The sequence below is a fragment of the Anabrus simplex genome, chromosome 1 (genome assembly GCF_040414725.1).
Source record: "Anabrus simplex isolate iqAnaSimp1 chromosome 1, ASM4041472v1, whole genome shotgun sequence".
Classification (NCBI taxonomy): Eukaryota; Metazoa; Arthropoda; class Insecta; order Orthoptera; family Tettigoniidae; genus Anabrus; species Anabrus simplex.
Genome location: NC_090265.1, coordinates 403,749,089 through 403,771,177, shown reverse-complemented (window position 1 = coordinate 403,771,177; position 22,089 = coordinate 403,749,089). Strand labels below are relative to the sequence as shown.

At 40.9% G+C, this 22,089-nt stretch overlaps 2 protein-coding genes across 2 annotated transcripts in view; one reads left to right on the top strand and one right to left on the bottom strand.

The window, feature by feature from the left end:
- The window catches only part of LOC136856854 (pre-mRNA-splicing factor ISY1 homolog), an 80,298-nt gene that overhangs the window by 1,353 nt on the left and 56,856 nt on the right, over positions 1-22,089 (bottom strand). The window contains exons 5-6 of the mRNA XM_067135049.2: positions 14,982-15,131; positions 9,146-9,294 (exon numbers count right to left, since the gene is read on the bottom strand). Of these exons, the coding sequence (XP_066991150.1) occupies positions 9,146-9,294; positions 14,982-15,131 (299 nt within the window). The remainder of the gene's footprint in view (positions 1-9,145; positions 9,295-14,981; positions 15,132-22,089) is intronic.
- LOC136856852 (afadin- and alpha-actinin-binding protein A) overlaps positions 1-22,089 on the top strand; it is a 195,056-nt gene that overhangs the window by 153,459 nt on the left and 19,508 nt on the right. The gene's annotated exons all lie outside the window — the stretch shown is intronic.

The following is a 22,089-nucleotide window of genomic DNA, read 5'->3' as shown; positions in this document are numbered from 1 at the left end:
GTCATGTTGGGTTCAGAAGGCCAGCGCCCCAACCATCTGAGCCACTCTGCCTCTCCAACCGGAGGAAGTACAAACTAGAAGAAATCTCAGTCAATGATCTAATGGTGAAAGTGCATGGAACCATCCGTCAACCTATGAACTCTATGAATAATTGAACTCATTCCAATAATTTTTAAGAATCAACAGACATTTTGCATCCAAACAACAGTTCCCTCTGTGAGTGGGGACAGCAGAATACATACATAGTATTCCCTCCCTGTCATAAAGAGGTGACTGGAAGGGGAAACCCCAGGGACTCTCCCTTGGAAGTGTGGAATAGCAACCATGGGACCCCTAGCTGAGTTTTGCATTGTTCCACCTAATTGTGCCAGGCTCTTCACTTTCAACCTTTTTATCTGACCTTCCTTGGTCAACTTTTGTTCTCCTCCAAACTCGAGGGTATTGCAAGGCCTAGGGAGTCTTTCATTTTCATGCACTTCGAGGCTCTTCTCTTCCTTTTGCTGATACCTACAAACTTAGAAGAATCAGACCTTCTCTATTTTCATTTCTCATTAGTGTTATGAGAGGATGCTTTTCCAGTCGTACTTTGTCCTAAAACAATAATTATCATCACCACAAAACAACAGTGGTTCGAATTCCAGTACCTACTGAGTGGAATGTGCACCAGAAAATCTAGATATCATGAATGCTATTTGGCCCGACTTCTACTCCACAGACGCCATAATGATGGAAGAGTGGAAGCAAGCAAATTACGAGCTTCGGCACGTAATTACATGTTATGCCACTCATGGATTTCACCACAGATTTTGCCAAACCAAAAACTTCCACCAGCTGAACAAAGACTGTAAATGTAACCTGTGCAACGATCATTGTAAAAGATACCATGCACAAAACTGCAAAATGAGGACAACCTCAATAATAAGAATGGCATTAGCATAATTGACCATCTGTACAAACATTGTTTTTGCACATTGTGCACTTTTCATTTAATAATAATAAATAAAGATAATTCAGTGATAAACCCACAGCCACAACCTATTTTGAGTCAAGGTGGCTCCAGTGACCCCAGAGATAATAGGAATAAGCTGATGATCCTCTTCCTCCTCAAGTTCGTGACAAAATGCTTATTTTAAGCAAACACTAAAGGAAAGTTTCATAGTAACTGCAAAGTAACATGTATCTCAGTCTTAACTGAAGTCGTCATTGGCTGATACTCGTATCCGAGTTTTCGTTTCTCACCTGTAGTTCCACAATCCTTAGTCCACACGATGACGGTGGCGCTGATAGCTTATCAGACCAATTCTTGCATAAAACATGCGGCCACACATGTTGCATCCGATGGAAGTTGGGGGACGTGGCAGTGTTTGACGTAGCTTCTATCTCTGGTGAGTTTCCCCTTCCTGTCTTCAATGTTCCTGCTCAAACTGTGCAAATGCAGCTGAGATGGTAGCACGCCAGCGAGGGCGATCCAATGCGAGAGGATGCCAAGTATTTGGGTTTATATCTACTCTTCTCATGGTCTGCTTAAGTTAGTCTTTATATTGCTTCAGAGGAGCACCACGAGTATTCTTACCAGTGCTGAGTTCACCCTACAGGATTTGTCGAGGGATTCTGCTGTCACTCATACGATGGATATAGCCTGCCCATCTAAGCCGATGACCAACGATGGTGGCTTCGATACTGTTTAGCTTTGCTTTCTCGAGAACTGCTATATTAATTATGTAGTCATCCCATTTGATGTTCATGATGGATCTAAGTTTTTGTAAACTGAAGTAAAAAAGAAAAGAAAAATAGTATGCTAACATTTCTGTGGCTTGATAATTTAACTTACATTTTAAATTATTTTTAGTTGATTTAACCCGTTAAGTGGGGAGGTCATAAACGAGGAATTCCTGCATAGTGAGGAATCATTTTCAGTAAAATTTTTCTTCAAAAAAGAAATAATTTTTGCCAACCTACACCCGCTTGAATATTACATTATGATAAACTTAGCAGAACATTACATGTTGCAGTGTAAATTGCGTTATTCTTTACAATTAAATCGATTTTTCAATTCATCCAGTGTCAGTGCAAAAATTGCATATATGCCATTTCATATTTACTCCGATTCGGAGTATTATTTGTGTTGCTTATATTAATTCATCTTTGAAATGTGCATCCCATTCATAGGAAGAAGGTTTGGCTAAATGGATCAAGTCAATATGAGCATGTTAAACATTCCCTCGGGGTAACACACAAATGAAAAATTATCAAATACTCCAAATAATAGAGACAAAGTCACTCAAATATCACATTTTCCTGAAATAAAATAGAAAAATATACTCACCATGTAGGCCTATAACTTGCCATTGTAGAGGGCAGCGAGTAATCCGTGAGTTCATTCATCACAATTTTGTCACCACATTATGCAAAATACACTACACTGTTCAACACTATTTACACTCAATAGCTATAACAAATGACTGGAGAAAAAATTGAAAAAACTATTTCAGGATGGTCACTGGTAGTTTCTGGCACACAGATTGTATAGCAGTCACCGAGTATAGACTACGAGCTTCTCAAATTCCCCAAGCATGGAACCTGAGACTTACTGGCATATTTGCAATGCTCATACTTCAGCTGTATGGCAGAGCCTGAAGCAAGGAGAGGGGCACAAAGCGACATTGTAAACTACACAATACTGAGTGTCCAGCCGCTGGCCTTTCGCCACGCAAACAACAACACACCTCTTATTTGTGTGCAGTCTTGATTTTGAGGCTGGAATGAAATCTGGAAAATGCCTTCCCAAGAATCGAGTTGACAAGTCAACGGGTGCGGGTCTCACTGATCGAATTGGCAAGGCTGCGTTAGGGGTAGCATTCACATACATCTGAAATAGTTTCTGCACAATCTCAATGTAAAAACTCCAACTGAGTGAATTTACTGCCATGTTTCTTGTATATCACAAAAGCATTGAAACTGTTATGTCCAGTAGGTGTCTAAAAATCTTGTGGTAATATTTCTTAATTCTTTTTCTCACCATACTGTATGGCACGCTACATTGGTCCGATAAGTCCACCCCTCCCATTGAGTCATTGTACTCAATACATACGACCGGCTTCTCTTTGGTTTCTCCTTTCTTGTTTAGAACAGTGCTCATTTCCACGTTATGAATACTACTCAGCATGCACACATCTCTCTTGTCTTTCCACTTCAAGGCCATGAGTTTGTTTTTATAGCCAAAAGCCACCACCTCTTTTTTCATCTTTTTCTCCATGACGTTCTTCGGAAGATTTTTTCTATTAGATTTTACAGTACCGACAGCATCTGTCTGAAACTCAGTGAGCTGATTGAAGAGTTCTGGGCTACTGTAATAATTACCTAGTGTTATCCCTTATTTTGAAGAGGTTCAGCTAGAGCAAACAAAACTTTCGAGGGCTTAGTACACTGAGAAATATTTAACTCACAAACCTCATTTACTAGCTCAGTTTCCTTGCCTGTGTACCAGAGAATATTCCACACATATCCTGTTTTAGCCTCCCCGAAACGAGCTTTCTTCTTCGGAATGTACATTTTCCATCCCAAGCGACCTTTCCAAAGGAGTAAACTGTCGTCAATAGACGATCATCTGGCAAACAGGACATTTTAAATTTTGATACAAGAATGCCTAAAACTGGCTTCACTTTGTAGAGTTTTGAGGATACTTGTCGATCGTAAGCCTCGTTATTGGAGAAATGTCGCACAGTTCATCGTCAATGAAATGCTCAAATATTTCGTCTGGTTCTTTTTTATTTAAAAGTTTGCCCTGGATTACACTTTGGTATGTAGCTGGAAATTGGGCCCTCCTACATTACTATCTAAACTAGAATCACTGCAACTATCTTCCTCACTGAGTTCGAGAATATCCTGGGAAGATCTACAATTCTTTTGGACATGTTCACAACAAATAGAAAATGCTACATGTAGAATTGAAACAATAAATCACAAGAGATATTTATATACCAACAAAAAACTTATGAGAGCTGAAAACATTCACACCGAGACACGCAATACTACGCTCCACGCAGCACACTGACTGAGCTTCTCTTCAAGCGCCACATAGGTTGTTCTTGCGCTACGCAGCTATGTAGCAGATAACAAGGGGATTCCCAGATGAGAACTGCTTTCAGGTGACAGCACCTCTCGGAACATACAAAGAAAGTTTTAAACCTACCGCTTGTTTCGTAATGGAGATAAATTGAAAACTTTCCGCGCTTCACATGACGTGCCCACCCCATCACCTGAAGCAAGCCCTACTCTACGGGTTAATATTTTTTAAATATTAAATATTCAGTAATTATCAAATGAAAGAAATCTTCCATTTCACTTGGAGTATAAGGATATTGAGTTTCTATCATTTTATTACAATTTTCAAAAAGTATGTTCATAAAGTTATACTTAAAAAATTCCAACAAATGACAAATCCTATTCAATTAAACACTCATTGTTCTACTTGCACTGCATAAAAGAACATAACAAAAGTCTTGTACCAGTTTAATATTATAAAGATAACTGGGGCTTTGTTTGGGCACACTACGGACTGGTTCTTTAGTTCTCATGTCTCGCTGGCACCAGAAAGAACCCCTGTTTCTGAGTGTTCTGGTTTGTGTTTGGAGAGTGTGGGAAATATTCCACCCTCATATAAGAAGATGGGATGACTGCTCGTTAAAGTTTCGCATGTGATTGGATGTTTGCTTCACTTGTTCTGGAAGAGTGGCATGTGCACACTGGAAGGTTTATATCCTAAGATGTAAAGTTAGTTTCCCTGATTCTCGTCTTGGTTCTCAGAGTAGACGTCTTTTGTCTGAACTCTTGCTTCACAGGGGAGTCAGGGCTGATAAGGTAAATTTTATTTTTGTTATTGTGTCTTAAATTAACCAGTTTCTCTTGCAGGAATTCTAGGGGACAGTCTTGGATCTTCGATAATTTAATTTAATCAAAAAAGCGCTTAGCGCTCTTCAGCGTTATCACGCTGTTGTTTTGGGAGGCAGGCAACCTCGCCATACAAACTGTAATATTAACTCTTTCGCTGCACTATTTTTCAATAGAACAATTACAGTAAAATGGCATTTGTTTCTTTTCATATTTTCCAAATTAACTGAAACTCAATTTTTTAAAGGTTGTGACATTCAACACCATTGCACCTATTTTTAACTCACCTTTGGCAGTCTAGCAGTGACATTTGACCTTGAAACACACATGAATGTGATACACCTCGAAACATACAACTGGGCTGTCCTCTGCTTTTTTTTTTTTTTTTTTTTTTTTTTTTTTTTTTTTTTTTTTTTTTTTTTTTTTTTAAGTCTTGTTTTCTCTTGCACAGTCCCTTTCCTTTCTTTGAACATTTTGCTGGTAAAGTGGAACAAACAACCCAATTAGGTCTGTGACTCTTGTCCTGCTGCTCCCCAAGAAAGTGCCTCTCCGTCAGGCATACTTGTGGTATGTAATTAAAAAATCAGGTCTTCCTCGCTTCGCCAGCAGACTGCGCTGATACACTTGTAAAAGTTCCACTTTTCACTGTTACAGTATATCAAAATTAGCCCTGTCACATAATTTATTTTTTTAATGCTTATGTCATCACTAATATCTCGCCAGTCCAATGCAAAATGACGATCTTCCTTGTTGACACGTTCTTCTGATCAATCACTATACACATCATCACTTTGTACACTTGTTTCATAGTCCAAATTTATCGAACAGTCTAAATCAGAATTGGCCATTAAAAGATTTCTTCACTGTCATTACTTATGTTGTTCCGCGCACTCATAGCTGCTGACAAAAGTCTGCTACCGGCCAGACAGCTGACAGGAATGTTGGTGGGTGGGCAGGTGGAAGGTAACACATAAACATACACTAGGCCCAGTATTGGTGGCTACATTTTCAAACAATGCTTAGAACAGAGTCAATATACGACTTAAGGTGTTTGTGTTATCAAATGCCCCTTTATTATGGAAGCACATGGAAACTGTAGTGGGAAAGTACCAAGTCGACAAAAGTTTATTAGCGCAGCAAATTCTATAGGAAAGTAAGTCAACAAAAGTTGACTTCCGCAGCGAAGGAGTTAAAATCACATCATTGTGTTTTCCTTTGTTTGCCTGTTTTCTGTAGAATGAGACTAGACCACTGCATAAAGGAACCTTCAATTCCAAAATAGATTTACAATTGGATATCGTGTCGCCTCACAGTGCGTATTCATTACATGGAAGTAACTGCATTATCATATCATTACTTGTTTTTTCCTAAGTTGCTACTGCTTAACATTTGTTTCTAAAATTTTACATTACTTTGATATCATTTTTAAACCTGATGAGCCAAGTCATAGTGAACTGAAAGGCACACAAATTAAGGGAATACTGCTGTTAATTCTAAGACTTAGAGCAAATAAAAGATAATTGCAAGGGCAATAACAAACACAAGGGACAGGACACCCACACTCCTTAGCTATTCATAGAACTGGGGCAAGTAATCGAGATCCTTAAAACTAAAATTATTACAGAGAGAGAGAGAGAGAGAGAGAGAGAGAGTTTCACTATACACTGGATTTAATGAAATACTACTTTCAGCTTATCACATGTTCACTTGCATTTTCCACCTGACACAGTTTTTATTCACGATCATAAAAAAAAACCACACTCACACACACTCTCTCTCTCTCTCTCTCTCTTGCATGAGCACACTGTACACTGGTGCATTGAACTCCTGGTCCCAACACAGCTTCTTGCAGTGCAGCATTATTCCAGAAGAGAGCAAGCCTTGTTGAACTCTGCGTAGCTGTGTAACGGACTCACTTTCAACGAATGACATGGTACGAACTTCCGACCATCTGCTGACTTTCACTAGCGATTGATGCACTCAAGACTGACTCACTGAAGACAGGCTCCAAACTGACTGACTTGCACCAGATGAGTTCTTTATATAGGTGAGTGGAAGATTCTAATATCTCCTAATATCATTCTGTGTGTCTGGTTCATTGTTAATGAGCAACCATCTTCTTCTGTGAGCTTCCTCATCATGAGCTTGAAGAATTCATTGGTGCTATTGTTTTGCTCGCTCCTGGTGCCGGTCACACTGTTGCTGCTACACTGTGATTATTCTCTCTTGCTGGCTGCCCTCAGCCTTCATTGTCACAGAGCTTTGAACCAACAGGAGCAGCTGAATTACAAGCCAAAATGAAACATCTTTTTCACAGTAGCCTTGGATTGTCATCCAAATTGAAGGCCATCACAGAAGTGGCGGACCAACCTTATCATCTGAGGCAAATGGGTTAATAAACTAAATTAAATGATTTCTCAAAGAGATATATATTGCACCAGAAAAACAGCTACAGCATTTATTGTGTTTAAATCGCGAAGTATTTCATTGCTTGAGGACACGTCAGCTCTCATCTATGCCAACATGGAGCTAATGACGTAGGTTGTGCTACGTCCGGCTACAGTGGAAACATGTCACCTAGGCTCAGCTGATATCACGTTACATTTTATATCTCTGAGATCCGAGGAAACTGACAATGGCAACATGTGTATTTCAATAAAGCCTACAAGCTGTACCAGTTTTGACAATCGAGTTGTTATTGTGACAGTTATTAAGACTTAAATAAACTGATGCAATAGGCATGACGTGACTCGATGGCTGCAGTTCCCCGCTATATATGATGATCACAAATCATATTAAATACCCAGACAACTATCCACAACAGTATCGTGCTGGTCGGCTATTGGATCAGATAAGAATTTCTTAATAAACTCTTCGTGTTAAAGGACTTAGTTATTTTCTATGTTGAGATAGTACTTTGTTCGGTGATCTCATACTGCGAATGAACACTTACATAAATTCTTCATGTTAAAAGACTTAGCTAATTTCTACGCTACGATAATACTTAAACTTTCTAATATCATATAGTATGACTTGACATTGGTGTAAATATTTTATTAGCACATAGTTGTTTCTCCTACGTAAATAATTCCTAATAGTGTTTGACAATTTACTTCATATGTCTTAAATTGAGACTAAATATTTATCTTAATTCATTGTGAGAAAACTTGTACCTTTAGAGGCAGTGTTCAAGAGTGTAAGTAAATTCTAAGTGTAGGAACCTTAAATACACATTCTATCGAATTTGGAGCTCTACAAGACAGTAGAAAGAATCAAGACTGTGATGAGGAAAAGGAGACTGACGTTTTATGGGCATATCAAAAGAATGAACCCTGAGAGATTGGCTAACAGGATACTTCTTCTGCAGGAAAAATGGATAAAACAACCGGGATGGCTTACACAGGTGCACAATGACTTGGAGGATATAAAAGAAAGGACATCATTTAGGAAGAAGGTTGCAGGAATGAGGGATGCATCTGAAGAGCAACATGCAAAGCCACGGAACATCTCGGTGGGAAAGCGAGCAAGAAGAAGTCAAAGACTCAAGAATCTTTGGAAAGAGTATAAAGAGAAGGGTATCAGTCTGCGGTTTTAAGTCGATACTGAAACTTTATTTTTTGCAAAGAAAAAAATAAAATAAAATAAAAAATAATAATTCCCTCATTTTAGTTGTCAATGTCTACAGACTTGTATTTTCTAAGAAATGACTTCAAAATTCACCTATTGAAACAATTGACCCGTCAGTTCTGGTTTACATTTTGGAACTTTACTTTCAATTTCACACTTCAAACTACAAATGAGTGTGATCCGTCGGGTGAGCCTCAACGGGGTACGTGGTTCCGTGGTGAGGATACGTGGTTCCATTACTAATGGGTCTTGGAGTGTACGTCATCCCAGAAAGCTGCTACCTGTTACAAAGGTGATATGAATCAAACTGTTGAAATAAAACCAGAACTTCAGAGTTAATGACGGTTCTTGAAGTACAACCTCTCTCTGTATCCAGTTCAATAGTATACTGCACACACCCTGTGTTATCTGGTCATGCTCATTTAGGTAGCACTCAAGTGCGGGCATTTCTAGGTATAATATACAAGTAAGGTCCTATTGCTGATGAGCCAAAAATCAGTTATGTGACGTCATATACTACATGCATTATCTAAAAGGGCTTTATGAAAACTAAAACCATCTTTTTGAAACACAAAGATCACCATGATCCTGGGTATTCATTAAATTCAAAGATATTATAAATACTTACATCAGGATCAACAGTGACAGCATAAATATTTTCTTCTTCCTCTTCTTCTTCTTCTCCTCCTCCATCCTCTCCAGGCTTTCCAGATCCATTACCTGAATGAAGTGCACTCTCTTTCTTTGCTTTCCATATGGCAACAGATCGCAATACAGCTGTAGATGAAAATAAACACATTCAACTTTGATTTCATTAGGGCATCCAAAATATAAAATTTACACAGTATAGTTATATCCAACTGTTATAGACATTTTGCATCAAGTTGGTGCCACTGAGATACCAGGAGCTTATTTATCGTTTTCCAATTGCTATTTGGAGTGCCATTACTGTGGTTATAGATGTGCTTTGAATTGTGATGCTCTGAAGAAGGTGTTAAGACAAACATACTCACAGGATCAATCAATGGAAAGACTGCTGGAAAGATTACGATTTTATACTATCTTTCTAAATAGGAAAATGAGATGAAGTGAACCATACATCTGCTAGAATGCAGCAAAAAATCAAGATTATATGTGTTCCAGTGGAAAGAGATGCTTGTTTCGATTTCTACAGAAAGAAAGGAAACATTGATTTGGACTGATTCTTATGTAGAAAGATGGCATACTTTTTTAGCTTCAAAGATATACCATTCTTATTTTGGCAATATTAGAACTTTACAAGCTTAGGCTTTTTTTTCTTTTTTTTTTCTGGGTGCTATTTTTCTATGTCTCATTGCCACAGACAGGTCTTATGTTGATGAAAGGGATAGAAATGGGAGGAAAGCAACTTGACCTCTATTAATTTGCAGTCCCAGCATTTGACTGGTGTGAAAATGAGAAATTATGGAAATCCATCTTCAGGACTGCAGACAGTAGGGTTTGAATCCACTATATCCTGAATGCAAGCTGATAGCTATGTGGCCCAAACAGTGCAGCCAACTCACTCATTAAAATTAGGCTTACAAAGGTCTATATCACACAGGGAGGTTGGCAAAACATGAATAAACACAGGTCTATATGATGTATGGAGGATGGTGTCGAGCGTTAAGAAACAACATAAATCTAAAATTATTACCTTATACTACTATTTAGAATACCTGAAAAGCTTTTAAGAGATGCTGACGTACTCATAAAAAGGCATGCTTGAAGATGTTCTACAGCTGCCATTTGATATAATAATGTTATTGGTTTTGTGTCCCACACCAAGAGTACTGATTCCACTTACTTGTGCCAGGCTCCTCACTTTCATCTATCCTATCCGACCTTCTTTGGTCAACACTTGTTCTTTTCCATCCCCAACGGTATTAGGCTCATGAGGCCTGGGGAGTCTTACATTTTCATGCCCTTTTTGGCCCTCGCTCTTTTTTTTTTTTTGGCTGATATCTTCATTTTTTGAAGTGTTGGACCCCTTCCATTTTCCCCTCTGATTAGTGTTAATAGAGGATGGTTGCTGAGTTGTACTTCCTCTTAAAACCACCACCACCGCTACTGCTGCCACCACCACCTTCACGACCAAGATGCCAGTATTTTGTTCTATATGAGTTTTATTGGGTGCTGATAAATCTATCAACATGGGGGCTGGTATATTATTCAAGCAACTGTGAGCTGGGGTCAAGTCTGTCAACTTGTGCTCAGAAAGCCATATGAGCCTCTCAGCCCAACACTATGTACCCAGTTGATATACTTAAGAGCACAATAAACATAGACAAGAGACAAAAAAGGTTTTTTTTAGCTACTTGGAAAGTATACACTATATACTTCAATATCAACAAAAGCTTAATAGTATTTATTTTGTCAGCATTTGTAATCTAAAAGGTAAAATATGCACCTGTCTATACAAAATCAGCCAAAATCTAGATGAAATGTCTACTGCTTTGATCAACGTTCTCAATATTTGGGGAGGTACGAGGGGGTTGTTTAAAAGGGAAGTACAACTAAGCAACCATACCCTTTTAACACTAATCAGAAGAGGAAAAAAGAAAGAGGCACGACACTTTGAAGAATGTCATTATCAGTGAAAGAAAGGGAAGGGCTAAGGAGGAGATGCAAACTTGATGGGGATGAAGGTCAAATACTCATTACTAGAGCCCGGATTTCCATGCACTATCAAATCTCAAAATATGCATGCATTCATGCACTATCATATGGCAAAACATGCACAATAAACTGAAAAATATGCACTATTAAAATTCAGTTCCTTTTGAAACATGAACAAAAACTACCCTAATTTCTCCAAATTGTCTTGATTTAAGTTCATCCGTTTATCATTCAGCACATACTTAAGCACAGAAAATTATCTTTTTACGTCACGAGAAGTGATAGATGCATAATTCAATGAAGACATTTGGACAAAGTGAGGTCAAATTGTACGTCTTTTGCATTTTCACCACAATACGTCTTTTATAAGCTTTACGAATTCAAAATCAGGATTTGAACGAATTAGTTTGTTCAACTTATCTCTATCTGCGGCAGCTGCTTCTCCATGCGATGATTGCAGACACATTTGAATGTCCTCAATAAGTGGTAACGATTGCTTGCTGCGATAACACAGACGTGTGACGATTGAGAGTTCCGGGTAGGACATTCCAGGATAACAACGGTAGAGGGTTCAAGGAAAAACCAGAATTTGTAAGCTGCTATCCCAGTAACGCGGCGCCACAGAAGTGCGATACAAGGTTTCTTTTGTTCGTCTAACAGACGAAAAACGAGCCGTCAATGATTAATGCACAATTTACGGTTCAATTTATAGCAATGTACAACTGTAAAACTGGGACACCTTATTCCTAAGAATTAGATTTCGACGTGGGGCCTTCCGACTTACGTCATTGTTTAATCAAGCAACAGATAAGAAAGTGTTTGGTTAATTGCATTATACTGTAGGACCTGTATCATATGTAGGCTACTAACTATGGTTGTCACATAGGATGCCAGGAATACATTCTCTCCGTCTCTCAGTAATAGACATACTGTAGCTTACAACGTGAAAAATTGTCCCAAATTCTGCAAACTAACATTCAGAAAATGCACTATGATGCAAGTTAACAATATATATGCGTCAAAGTCAGAATAAAAGTCATATTATGCAATATTAAACGTCCAAACATGCGCTATTAAATCCAAAATCTTCCAAATATACATTAAAAGAAATAAAGCAACATCTTCTGTGCTTCACTGCATTCATAGGTTCAAGGTTCCCAAAAAAAAAAAAAAAAAAAAAAAAAAAATCTTCCAATAAGAGTTAAGAAGTCACCCTATTACACTGGTTACCACAGTCTCCGAAAAATGCCAAAACATGCAAACATGCACGGAAAAAGAATGGTTATTTGGAATTGTTAAGCCGTAAAACGAATATTTGCAAAGTTTGAGAAGTGTAGCTAGCTTATTTTAAAACATGCATTTGCATGGAAATCTGGGCTCTACTCATTACTATTTAATTTCCTTTTTTCTTTTTCTAACACATGAGTTTGCCAATTTAAATAACAAGTATTGCATATAAACAATTTCTCCAAGATATTCATGTAATTTCCTTTTTGAACTGTGTATAGTAATTTCATGTCCTTTTCTATATTAGTAAAACTGTGGTTGTTGTTATGCATATGTTCGCACATAGCTGAACATCTTCTGTGCTTCACTGCATTCATAGGTTCAAGGTTCAAAAAAAAAAAAAAAAAAAAAAAAAAAATAATAATAATCTTCCAATAAGAGTTAAGAAGTCACCCTATTACACTGGTTACCACAGTCTCAGAACAACACGTGTTCAGTGTTATTTGAGTGACCATTTTATTTGTTAAGATCTCGGAAGATGAAAAGAATAGACATTATGTAATAGCTATAATTCAATTGTTTTAAGTAATGTTATGATAATTGAACATCTATTTATTTTAATTATTCATGGAAATTGTGAAATACTTTCATTAAAGAAGAGAATTATATGTTCTCAAAACATGTATGAGTAATTAATCCTTAAATACATTATTTTTTAAATTTTAAACTGAAATAAATACCATGGTTAGCGTTTGGTAACTATAAAGCAAGAAAAATGATTTTTAAAATCTCTGTCTAAAATAAAGGTGGATAATTAATGAATAACTGTATGCAGTTCATCAGCTATATCATGCATTTACTACTTCTGACATGTGACATTTCATTACAGTAGTGTGTTTACTCATTTCTAACTATTTTACAATATACAACAGAAATTATGCTAAAACAATTGAAAGAAAAAACTGATTTCAGTCACAAATAGAAATAATTCAATTCTCTCACAACAGTTGATTATTACAGGGAGTGGAATTTGAAGCATGATCTTGTGTAAACATAATGCAACCACACATTTGTCACATTTCACCAGGAAAATGTCCGGACTCGTTGGCTGAACGGTCAGCATATTGGCCTTCGGTTCAGAGGATCCTGGATTCGATTCCCGGCCGGGCCAGGGATTTTAACCCTAATTGGTTAATTCCAATGGCACGGGGGCTGGGTGTATGTGTTGTCTTCATCATCATAGCATCCTCATCACGACACGCAGGTCGCCTACGGGAGTAAAATAGAAAGACCTGCACCTGGCGAGCCGAACCCGTCCTGGGATATCCCGGCACTAAAAGCCATACGACTTTTCACCAGGAAAATCCTTTGCAACCTGGCAATTTGCATCATTGTCTCAATTCTGAAAATGATGACAGGTGGCCCACTTGCTTCGTGAAGGGACTTCGACTGTAGGTGCCTTACACTTCTTAGGTTGAATTTAATTCTCTAGTTTATTGCTTGGCCTTAGATGAAGTAGCACCAGAATGACATAAGCAGTGAGCAATCTCAATTCGAAATTTTCAGTGTACTTGTGGTCCATTTGGCCTCTCATACACATCTGTACACAACCCATGCATCCACAACAACTCCCATGTCCGTTGTATTAGGCGTATGTACAACTGACATTAGGTACATATACTTACTAACTTTCTTATCTCATCACAGGAAAATACAATTGGCCCTCACTGCACGCTATACCTGTGACACCCTTCGCAAATTATAAAACATCCAGAGGAAATGCGTGTGTAAAAAAATCTGATAAGGTGTATCCAAGTCTATTATTTAGGATGGCAAAGTAGTCAATAGAGACCAATATAGACAGCTAATATGGTCAAATTTATAGATTCTTCTGGAGTCTGGCGGTTGTTGATTGTTCATTCAGATGAAAGAGTGTCTGTTGCATATGTTGCTTCCTGTTTTATAACTGTGTTGTAGTGTTTAAGTTTTGTGTGAATGTATAGGCTTCTTTTTTTGTAGATGCCCCAGGTTAATTTTGTGCTTGTTTGTTCTTACCCCTTTGGATCAAGCTTTATTTGTTTAGGTTGTTTGTTATTACTTCTCCTGGGTATTTGAACTGGGTGATAATTTTTACTTTATTACTATTCATGCTTATTTCTTTTAATGATGTTGGTTTCTGGAACATAATTTCTGTCTTTTTGAAAGATATTTTAGTTGCAACATTTTAAAGTTCTGATAACTGCATTTTAGGCTCTTCCTGACACCAATCTCCAGTGGAGATATGTATTCACTATGTGTCTAGGGGGTTGGTAGTATGATGTGTTGTATGTAGATAAAGATCTGGGCCGGTGACCTATATATTAGGGCCCTTTAAACAACAATTATCATCATCATCATCATCATCATCATCATCACAGATACAGATGCACACTACGACAAGCACAAACACTCAGTCGCCAGACCAGAGGAATTAACTATACACAGTTGAAATCCTTGGCCCGGCCAGGATTCAAACTTGGGGCCCTCTGAACTGAAGGCCAGTATGCTGACCATTCAGCTAAGGAGCTGGACACCAAAAGATTCTGCAATGAAGACATTACCTTTTCTCTCCTCAGCTTGTTCTAATGGCAACAAAATACCATCATCATCATCACGATAACCATAGTAATCAGCATCTATATCTTTCATGAGTTCTGCTCTTGTCTTCCGAGGAGGTGGAGGGGGTTCTTGTTCAAACAACTCTCTTACCCCTTAAACAAAACAAAACAAAAATCACATTATCAGTCATACATTATCAGTCATCAGTCATTCCTCAATATGAACCAGTAAACTACTTTAAAAAAGGAAGTTCTATCCTTTCCGTGAGAAAACTGGCAATAATTTCTGTAAAAAAAAAAAAAAAGAAAAGAAAAGAAAACGTAGTGCTGTTCAGCCCAAAGGCCTGCAGATTACAAGGTGATGTGTGGTCACCTATCCTCACAGCCATTATTCTTGGATTTTTAGACCAGTGTCACTAACTCACCGTCAGATAGCTCCTCAATCGCTCTAACACAGGCTGAATGGACCTCAAACTAGCCCTCAGATCCAGGTAAAATCCCTGAACTCAGAATCGAACAAGGGCCTCTGGGTAGAAGGCAAGCTCGCAACCCCCAGAACCATGGAGCTGACATATATGAATATCAGTGAATAATAAGCACAACAGTTCCATCCTGCTTCAAAATTAGACTGCAACTAACAAGACCTGTCAGGAGATGGGTGGCTAAAGTGCACAGATGTATTTATTTCTTTATTTCTTTATTTATTTATTTATTTATTTACTGCCTTGTTTTATATGGCGGGACTCAGGCTATGAAGCCAAGAGGAGACGTTTGGGTGGGATACGAAGGGATGGGATGAGATGAATTGGTTCCTCAAAACATAACGGAAACTCTGCTAAGGATTGTTTTGACTAGTGATGTGCTTGAGCCCGGCTCGAGCTGCTTGAACAGATGACGTCAGAGCTCGAGCCTGTTCGAGCTTTGCTCGAGCTTTTGCGCGCGCCGCAACCTAGCGCCTTGCTGTTACTAACACACAGCAAACTTGAGAAGGATATGTAAGAGTATTTATGCTGGACAGTACCGGTTCGTCCTCTCTACTGTTACTTCCGTACATAATATAATTTCGACCATACCTATATATGGGAGACAGTCAAAATTTTTGTTTGTGCGATGATTCGTTACACATGCCTCCATCCGAATAAACCAATTCTCTACTAAAATGTGTTGTTTGGGCCGTATAAAGACAGAAAAAGGAAACCATTCACGTGTCGTAATAGTTACATATTTAAATGGTTACAAGACTAAAAATGTATATTTTACCTGCAGTTGTTGTTGACACGTTTCTCGCTCGGGTGCATGGCTCAATGGTAAGCGTGTTGGCCTTTGGTTACAGGGGTCCCGGGTTCGATACCTGGCAGGATCAGGATTTTAAAAACCATAAGATGATGTCTTGTTTTATTTGTTCCAGATGGGCTTGAAAACTACTGAACTGATTGACCTGAATTATTGTAAAGGATACAGCTTGAAATCGCGAGTCACGTTTGAGTTTCATATAGCCTATATTTAATAATTTTATTTGTTTTACGTCCCACTAACTACTTTTTTTAAGGTCTTCGGAGACGCCGAGGTGCCGGAATTTAGTCCCGCAGGAGTTCTTTTTACGTGCCAGTAAATCTACCGACATGGGGCTGTCGTATTTGAGCACCTTCAAATACCACCGGATTGAGCCAGGATTGAACCTGCCAACTTGGGGTTAGAAGGCCAGCGCCTTAACCGTCTGAGCCACTCAGCCCGGCAGCCTATATTTCACGCAATCAGACAGTAACATTGCTGCATCATAATATTTATACATGTATTTGTGTATACGATTGATGAGATGTCAATCCTTTCTTACTCAAAGTCTTCTATATGAGCAACAAGGGTAATACTCTCCCAAGGAGTGGATTCAAACCCCCCAACATTGAGGACAGAAGGAGAACCTCGCCTGAGGCGCTGCCAACTGTCTTAGCCGCCCAAAGCATCGCATTGTAAGAATAATATTACCGTATTCATAATTTTGCACGGTCTAGAAAGCCAAGATTAACAGACAAGAGGATCTGTCGTGCTGACCACACGACACCTCGTAATCTGCAGACCTTCGGGCTGAGCAGCGGTCGCTTGGTAGGCCATGGCCCGTCGGGGCTGCTGCGCCATGGGGTCTGGTTTGGTTTTTTATTCATAATGTTGCGTCCAACGTGCAGTTGTTACACGGCACACAAGTACTGCCTTGGGAGGAAATACTTCTATTAATACGCGGGGAATATTACGGGTACATCTTTCGTCATTTTCATTCCATATTATCTTAATCTAAGCCTTCTAATTTTATGGCCAACCTTTATTCCTCATAATATATACGTCAATGACTGAATGTAGTAATATGTGAAAGCACGCACCTTCGTTATAAATATTATACACACACATGTGTGAAAGGTGCTTCACTTCATATGCAGTTTGCTAATCTGCACGTTCTGTCTGTAGCCCGAGACAGACTCCGCCTTCGATCACGTGACTGCTCGAGCTTGCTTCGAACCTCGGCGCGTATCAGGTCGGCTCGATCCCGCTCTCTACGCGTGTGATGGGCAAACGATACCCGTGTTCAAGCGGGATCGAGCCGACCCGTTATGGGCCGAGGTTCGAGCAGTCACGTGATCGAAGGCGGGTTCCGACTCGGGCTACAGCTAGTGATAAGCAAACGATACCTGTGTTCTAGCGGGATCAAGCTGACCCGATACGCGCCGAGGTTCGAGCCTGTTCGAAGCAAACTCGAGCAGTCACTAACCGAAGGCGGGTTCTGACTCGGGCTACAGCTAGTGATGGACAAACAATACCTGTGTTCTAGCGGGATCTAGCTGACCCGATACGCGCCGAGGTTCGAGCCTGTTCGAAGCAAGCTCGAGCAGTCACATGACCGAAGGCGGATTCTGACTCGGGGTACAGCTAGTGATGGACAAACGATACCTGTGTAAAAGCGGGATCGAGCCGACCCGATACGAGCCGAGGTTCGAGCCTGTTCGAAGCAACCTCGAGCTGTCACATGACCGAAGGCGGATTCTGACTCGAGCTACAGCTAGTGATAGGCAAAAGATACCTGTGTTCTAGCGGGATCGAGCCGACCCGATACGCGCCGAGGTCTGAGACTGTTCGAAGCAAGCTCGAGCTGTCACAAGACCGAAGGCGGATTCTGGCTGGGGCTACAGCTAGTGATAAGCAAACGATACCTGTGTTCTAGCGGGATCAAGCCGACCCGATACGCGCCGGGGTTCGAGCCTGTTCGAAGCAAGCTCGAGCTGTCACATGACCGAAGGTGGATTCTGACTCGAGCTACAGCTAGTGATAAGCAAAAGATACCTGTGTTCTAGCGGGATCGAGCCGACCCGATACGCGCCGAGGTTCGAGCATGTTCGAAGCAAGCTCGAGCAGTCACAAGACCGAAGGCGGATTCTGACTCGGGCTACAGCTAGTGATAAGCAAACGATACCTGTGTTCTAGCGGGATCGAGCCGACCCGATACACGCCGAGGTTCGAGCCTGTTCGAAGCAAGCTCGAGCAGTCACAAGACCGAAGGTGGATTCTGACTCGGGCTACAGCTAGTGATAAGCAAACAATACCTGTGTTCTAGCGGGATCGAGCCGACCCGATACGAGCCGAGGTTCGAGCCTGTTTGAAGCAAGCTCGAGCTGTCACATGACCGAAGGCGGATTCTGACTTGGGCTACAGCTAGTGATAGGCAAACGATACCCGTGTTGTAGCGGGATTGAGCCGACCCGATACGAGCCGAGGTTCGAGCCTGTTCGAAGCAAGCTCGAGCTGTCACATGACCGAAGGGTGAGTCTGACTCGGGCTACAGCTAGTGATAGGCAAACGATACCCGTGTTGTAGTGGGATCGAGCCGACCCGATACGAGCCGAGGTTCGAGCCTGTTTGAAGCAAGCTCGAGCTGTCACATGACCGAAGGCGGATTCTGACTTGGGCTACAGCTAGTGATAGGCAAACGATACCCGTGTTGTAGCGGGATCGAGCCAACCCGATACGAGCCGAGATTCGAGCCTGTTCGAAGCAAGCTCGAGCTGTCACATGACCGAAGGGTGAGTCTGACTCGGGCTACAGCTAGTGATAGGCAAACGATACCTGTGTTCTAGGGGGATCGAGCCGACCCGATACGGGCCAAGGTTCGAGTCTGTTCGAAGTAAGCTGGAGCAGTCATCACGTGACCGAAGGCGCAGTTGACTCGGCCTACAGCTAGTGATGGGCGAACGATACCCGTGTCGAGCAGGATCGAGCCGACCCGATACGTGCCGAGGTTAGAGCAGTCACGTGACCGAAGGCGCAGTTGACTCGGGCTACAGCTAGTGATGGGCAAACGATACCCGTGTTCGAGCAGGATCGAGCCGACCCGATACGCGCCGAGGTTCGAGCTCCAATACGTCAACCTCTTGTCGGTAGATTTAATGGCACGCAAAGAACTCCTGCGGAACTAACTTCCGGCACCTTGGCGTGTCCGAAAACGGTAAAAGTTGTTAGTGGGACGTAAAGTCAATAAAATTATTATTCTTTCTTGGCCCTTATATTTTTCTAGCCCGATTTCCCCAGCGCTTTAAAACGAGGATGTAAGGGGTGTTTATTTCCTGTTTGGGGCCATAACCATAGAAGTAAAGAACCCCATTGTTCGTTATTGGCTTTACGACCCACTAGCTACTTTTTCGGTTTTCGGCATCGTTTTCTTTAATTGCCTATCTTCTTCTTCGTCTTAATCTGCTTACCCTCCAGGGTCGGTTTTTCCCTCGGACTCAGCGAGGGATCCTACCTCCACCGCCTCAAGGGCAGTATCCTGGAGCTTCAGGCTCTGGGTCGGGGATACAACTGGGGAGGATGACCAGTACCTTGCCCACGCGGCCTTTCCTGTTATGCTGAACCAGGGCCCTGCGGGAGGATGGGAAGATTGGAAGGGATAGACAAGGAAGAGGGAAGGAAGCGGCCGTGCCCGTAAGTTAGGTACCATCACGGCAATATCCAACCCACCTCTACTCAGTTGACATCCAGAGGCTGCGTGGACCCTGTTCCAGCCCTCGCACCACTTTTCAAATTTCATGGCAGAGCCGGGAATCGAACCCGGACCTCCGGGGGTGGCAGCTAATCACACTAACCACTCCACAACAGAGGCGGACTAATTGCCAATCAATTAATAAATTGATGGTTTCATAACGTAATGCTTACGCACGTAAAATCGGTATAAACTGTATACCTCAACAGTAAACTATGTACAGTAGACCCTGTCTAGGCGGACATTCTGAGCCTTTCGCCAGTCAAATGCGAGCGGCCGTCCACTGTGCTATTCATGAAAAACAAAACGGAACCTATTAAGAATATTTTACCTGCATATGTCGACGTTGTTTATGTGGAGGTGTCTCCCCCTCATTTGGAATGGTGTCATTCGACGAAGGACGAATATTATGAATTTTTAAGTATCTTATCATCGTCGATATATTTTTACTATCGTTTTAATATTTTATCACATCAAGTTCATTTTACTCGTTTGTCTGGAAGCTCTTCAAAGTAGTCCCAAGTCCATGACCTTTTTCTACCGGCCATTGTCTGCTCTGTCTGAAGTAATAACAAATTTGTCTATTATAATAATGTATTTTCTTTCTTTCTTTCTTTCTTTCTTAGTCTGCATACCCTCCAGGGTCGGTTTTTCCCTCAAACTCAGCTAGGGATCCCACCTCTACCGCCTCAAGGGCAGTGTCCGGGAGCTTCAGACTCTGGGTCGGGGAATACAACTGGGGAGGATGAGCAGTACCTCGCCCAGGCGGCCTCACCTGCGTAGCCTTAAGTTAGGTACCATCCCGGCATTTGCCTGGAGAAGAAGTGAGAAACCACGGAAAACCACTTCCAGGATGGCTGAGGTGGGAATGGAACCCACCTCTACTCAGTTGACCTCCCGAGACTGAGTGGACCCTGTTCCAGCCCTCGTGCCACTTTTCAAATTTCGTGGCAGAGCCGGGAATTGAACCCGGGCCTCCGGGGGTGGCAGCTAATCACACTAACCACTACACCACAGAGGCGGACATAATAATGTATTATTGGGAGATAGTGGGTTCGAGCCCCACCGTCGGCAGCCCTGAAGATGGTTTTCCGTGGTTTCCCATTTTCACACCAGGCAAATGCTGGGGCTGTACCTTAATTAATGCTACGGCCGCTTCCTTCCCAGTCCTAGCCCTTTCCTGTACCATCGTCGCCATAAGACCTATCTGTGTCGGTGCGACGTAAAGCCAATAGCAAATAAAATAATAATGTATTACTAATTATTAATGAGAAAATAATAGCTCGTAGCATACGAAAAACATGTTAACTATCCATACTTGAAAGTAATGATTAACAACATTAAGCCTGCAAAACACGACAAAGTTATACAGAAACGTATTTCTGAAGAGCGGACAAAATGTAAAATGCAAAGGTACATATTAACGAAATAAATATTACCAATCTGTTGTTCGTACTGCCAGAAAGACTTAAACAAATGCTCTTTCTGTTCACTGAGAATGTTGTGTTCACCACCCCCCCACACATAAATATACTGAGTGTACCTAGTAGTAATCTAATAGGACAAATTTTCCGCCCGCGCTCCGCTTAGTCGATGTGTGGTGTCGCCTGACAGTTCGAACAGGTTCGATACGGCATCGAGTCTACGTAGCGTATCGGGCCGACTCGAGCCTGCTCGAACTTCCGTATCATTCGCCCATCACTAGTTTTGACACTACTTCATAGAGGATATGACCCTACTTCATAGAGAATACTGCAACAACTTCTCAACTTGGCGGCATGGAATCATAACCAGAGGATTCTAGCCGAGTCTTGCTTTTCTTTACTTACATGCACCAGGCTCCTCGCCTTTATATATCTTATCCAATCTCCCACATTGAAATGTTAGTCTCTTCTGACCTCGATGGTATTAGGAATAAGATGCTTTTGGAGTCTTCCATTTTTAAGTCATTCATAAGCCTTTCTCTTTCTTTGAGACCATTCCTTTTCTTCTATACCTATGATTAACAAAGATTCATTCTCTCATATTTTCCCATTAAAAAAATAATCACCATCTCATAGCTATAATATAAACTCATCAGATGAATCAGCA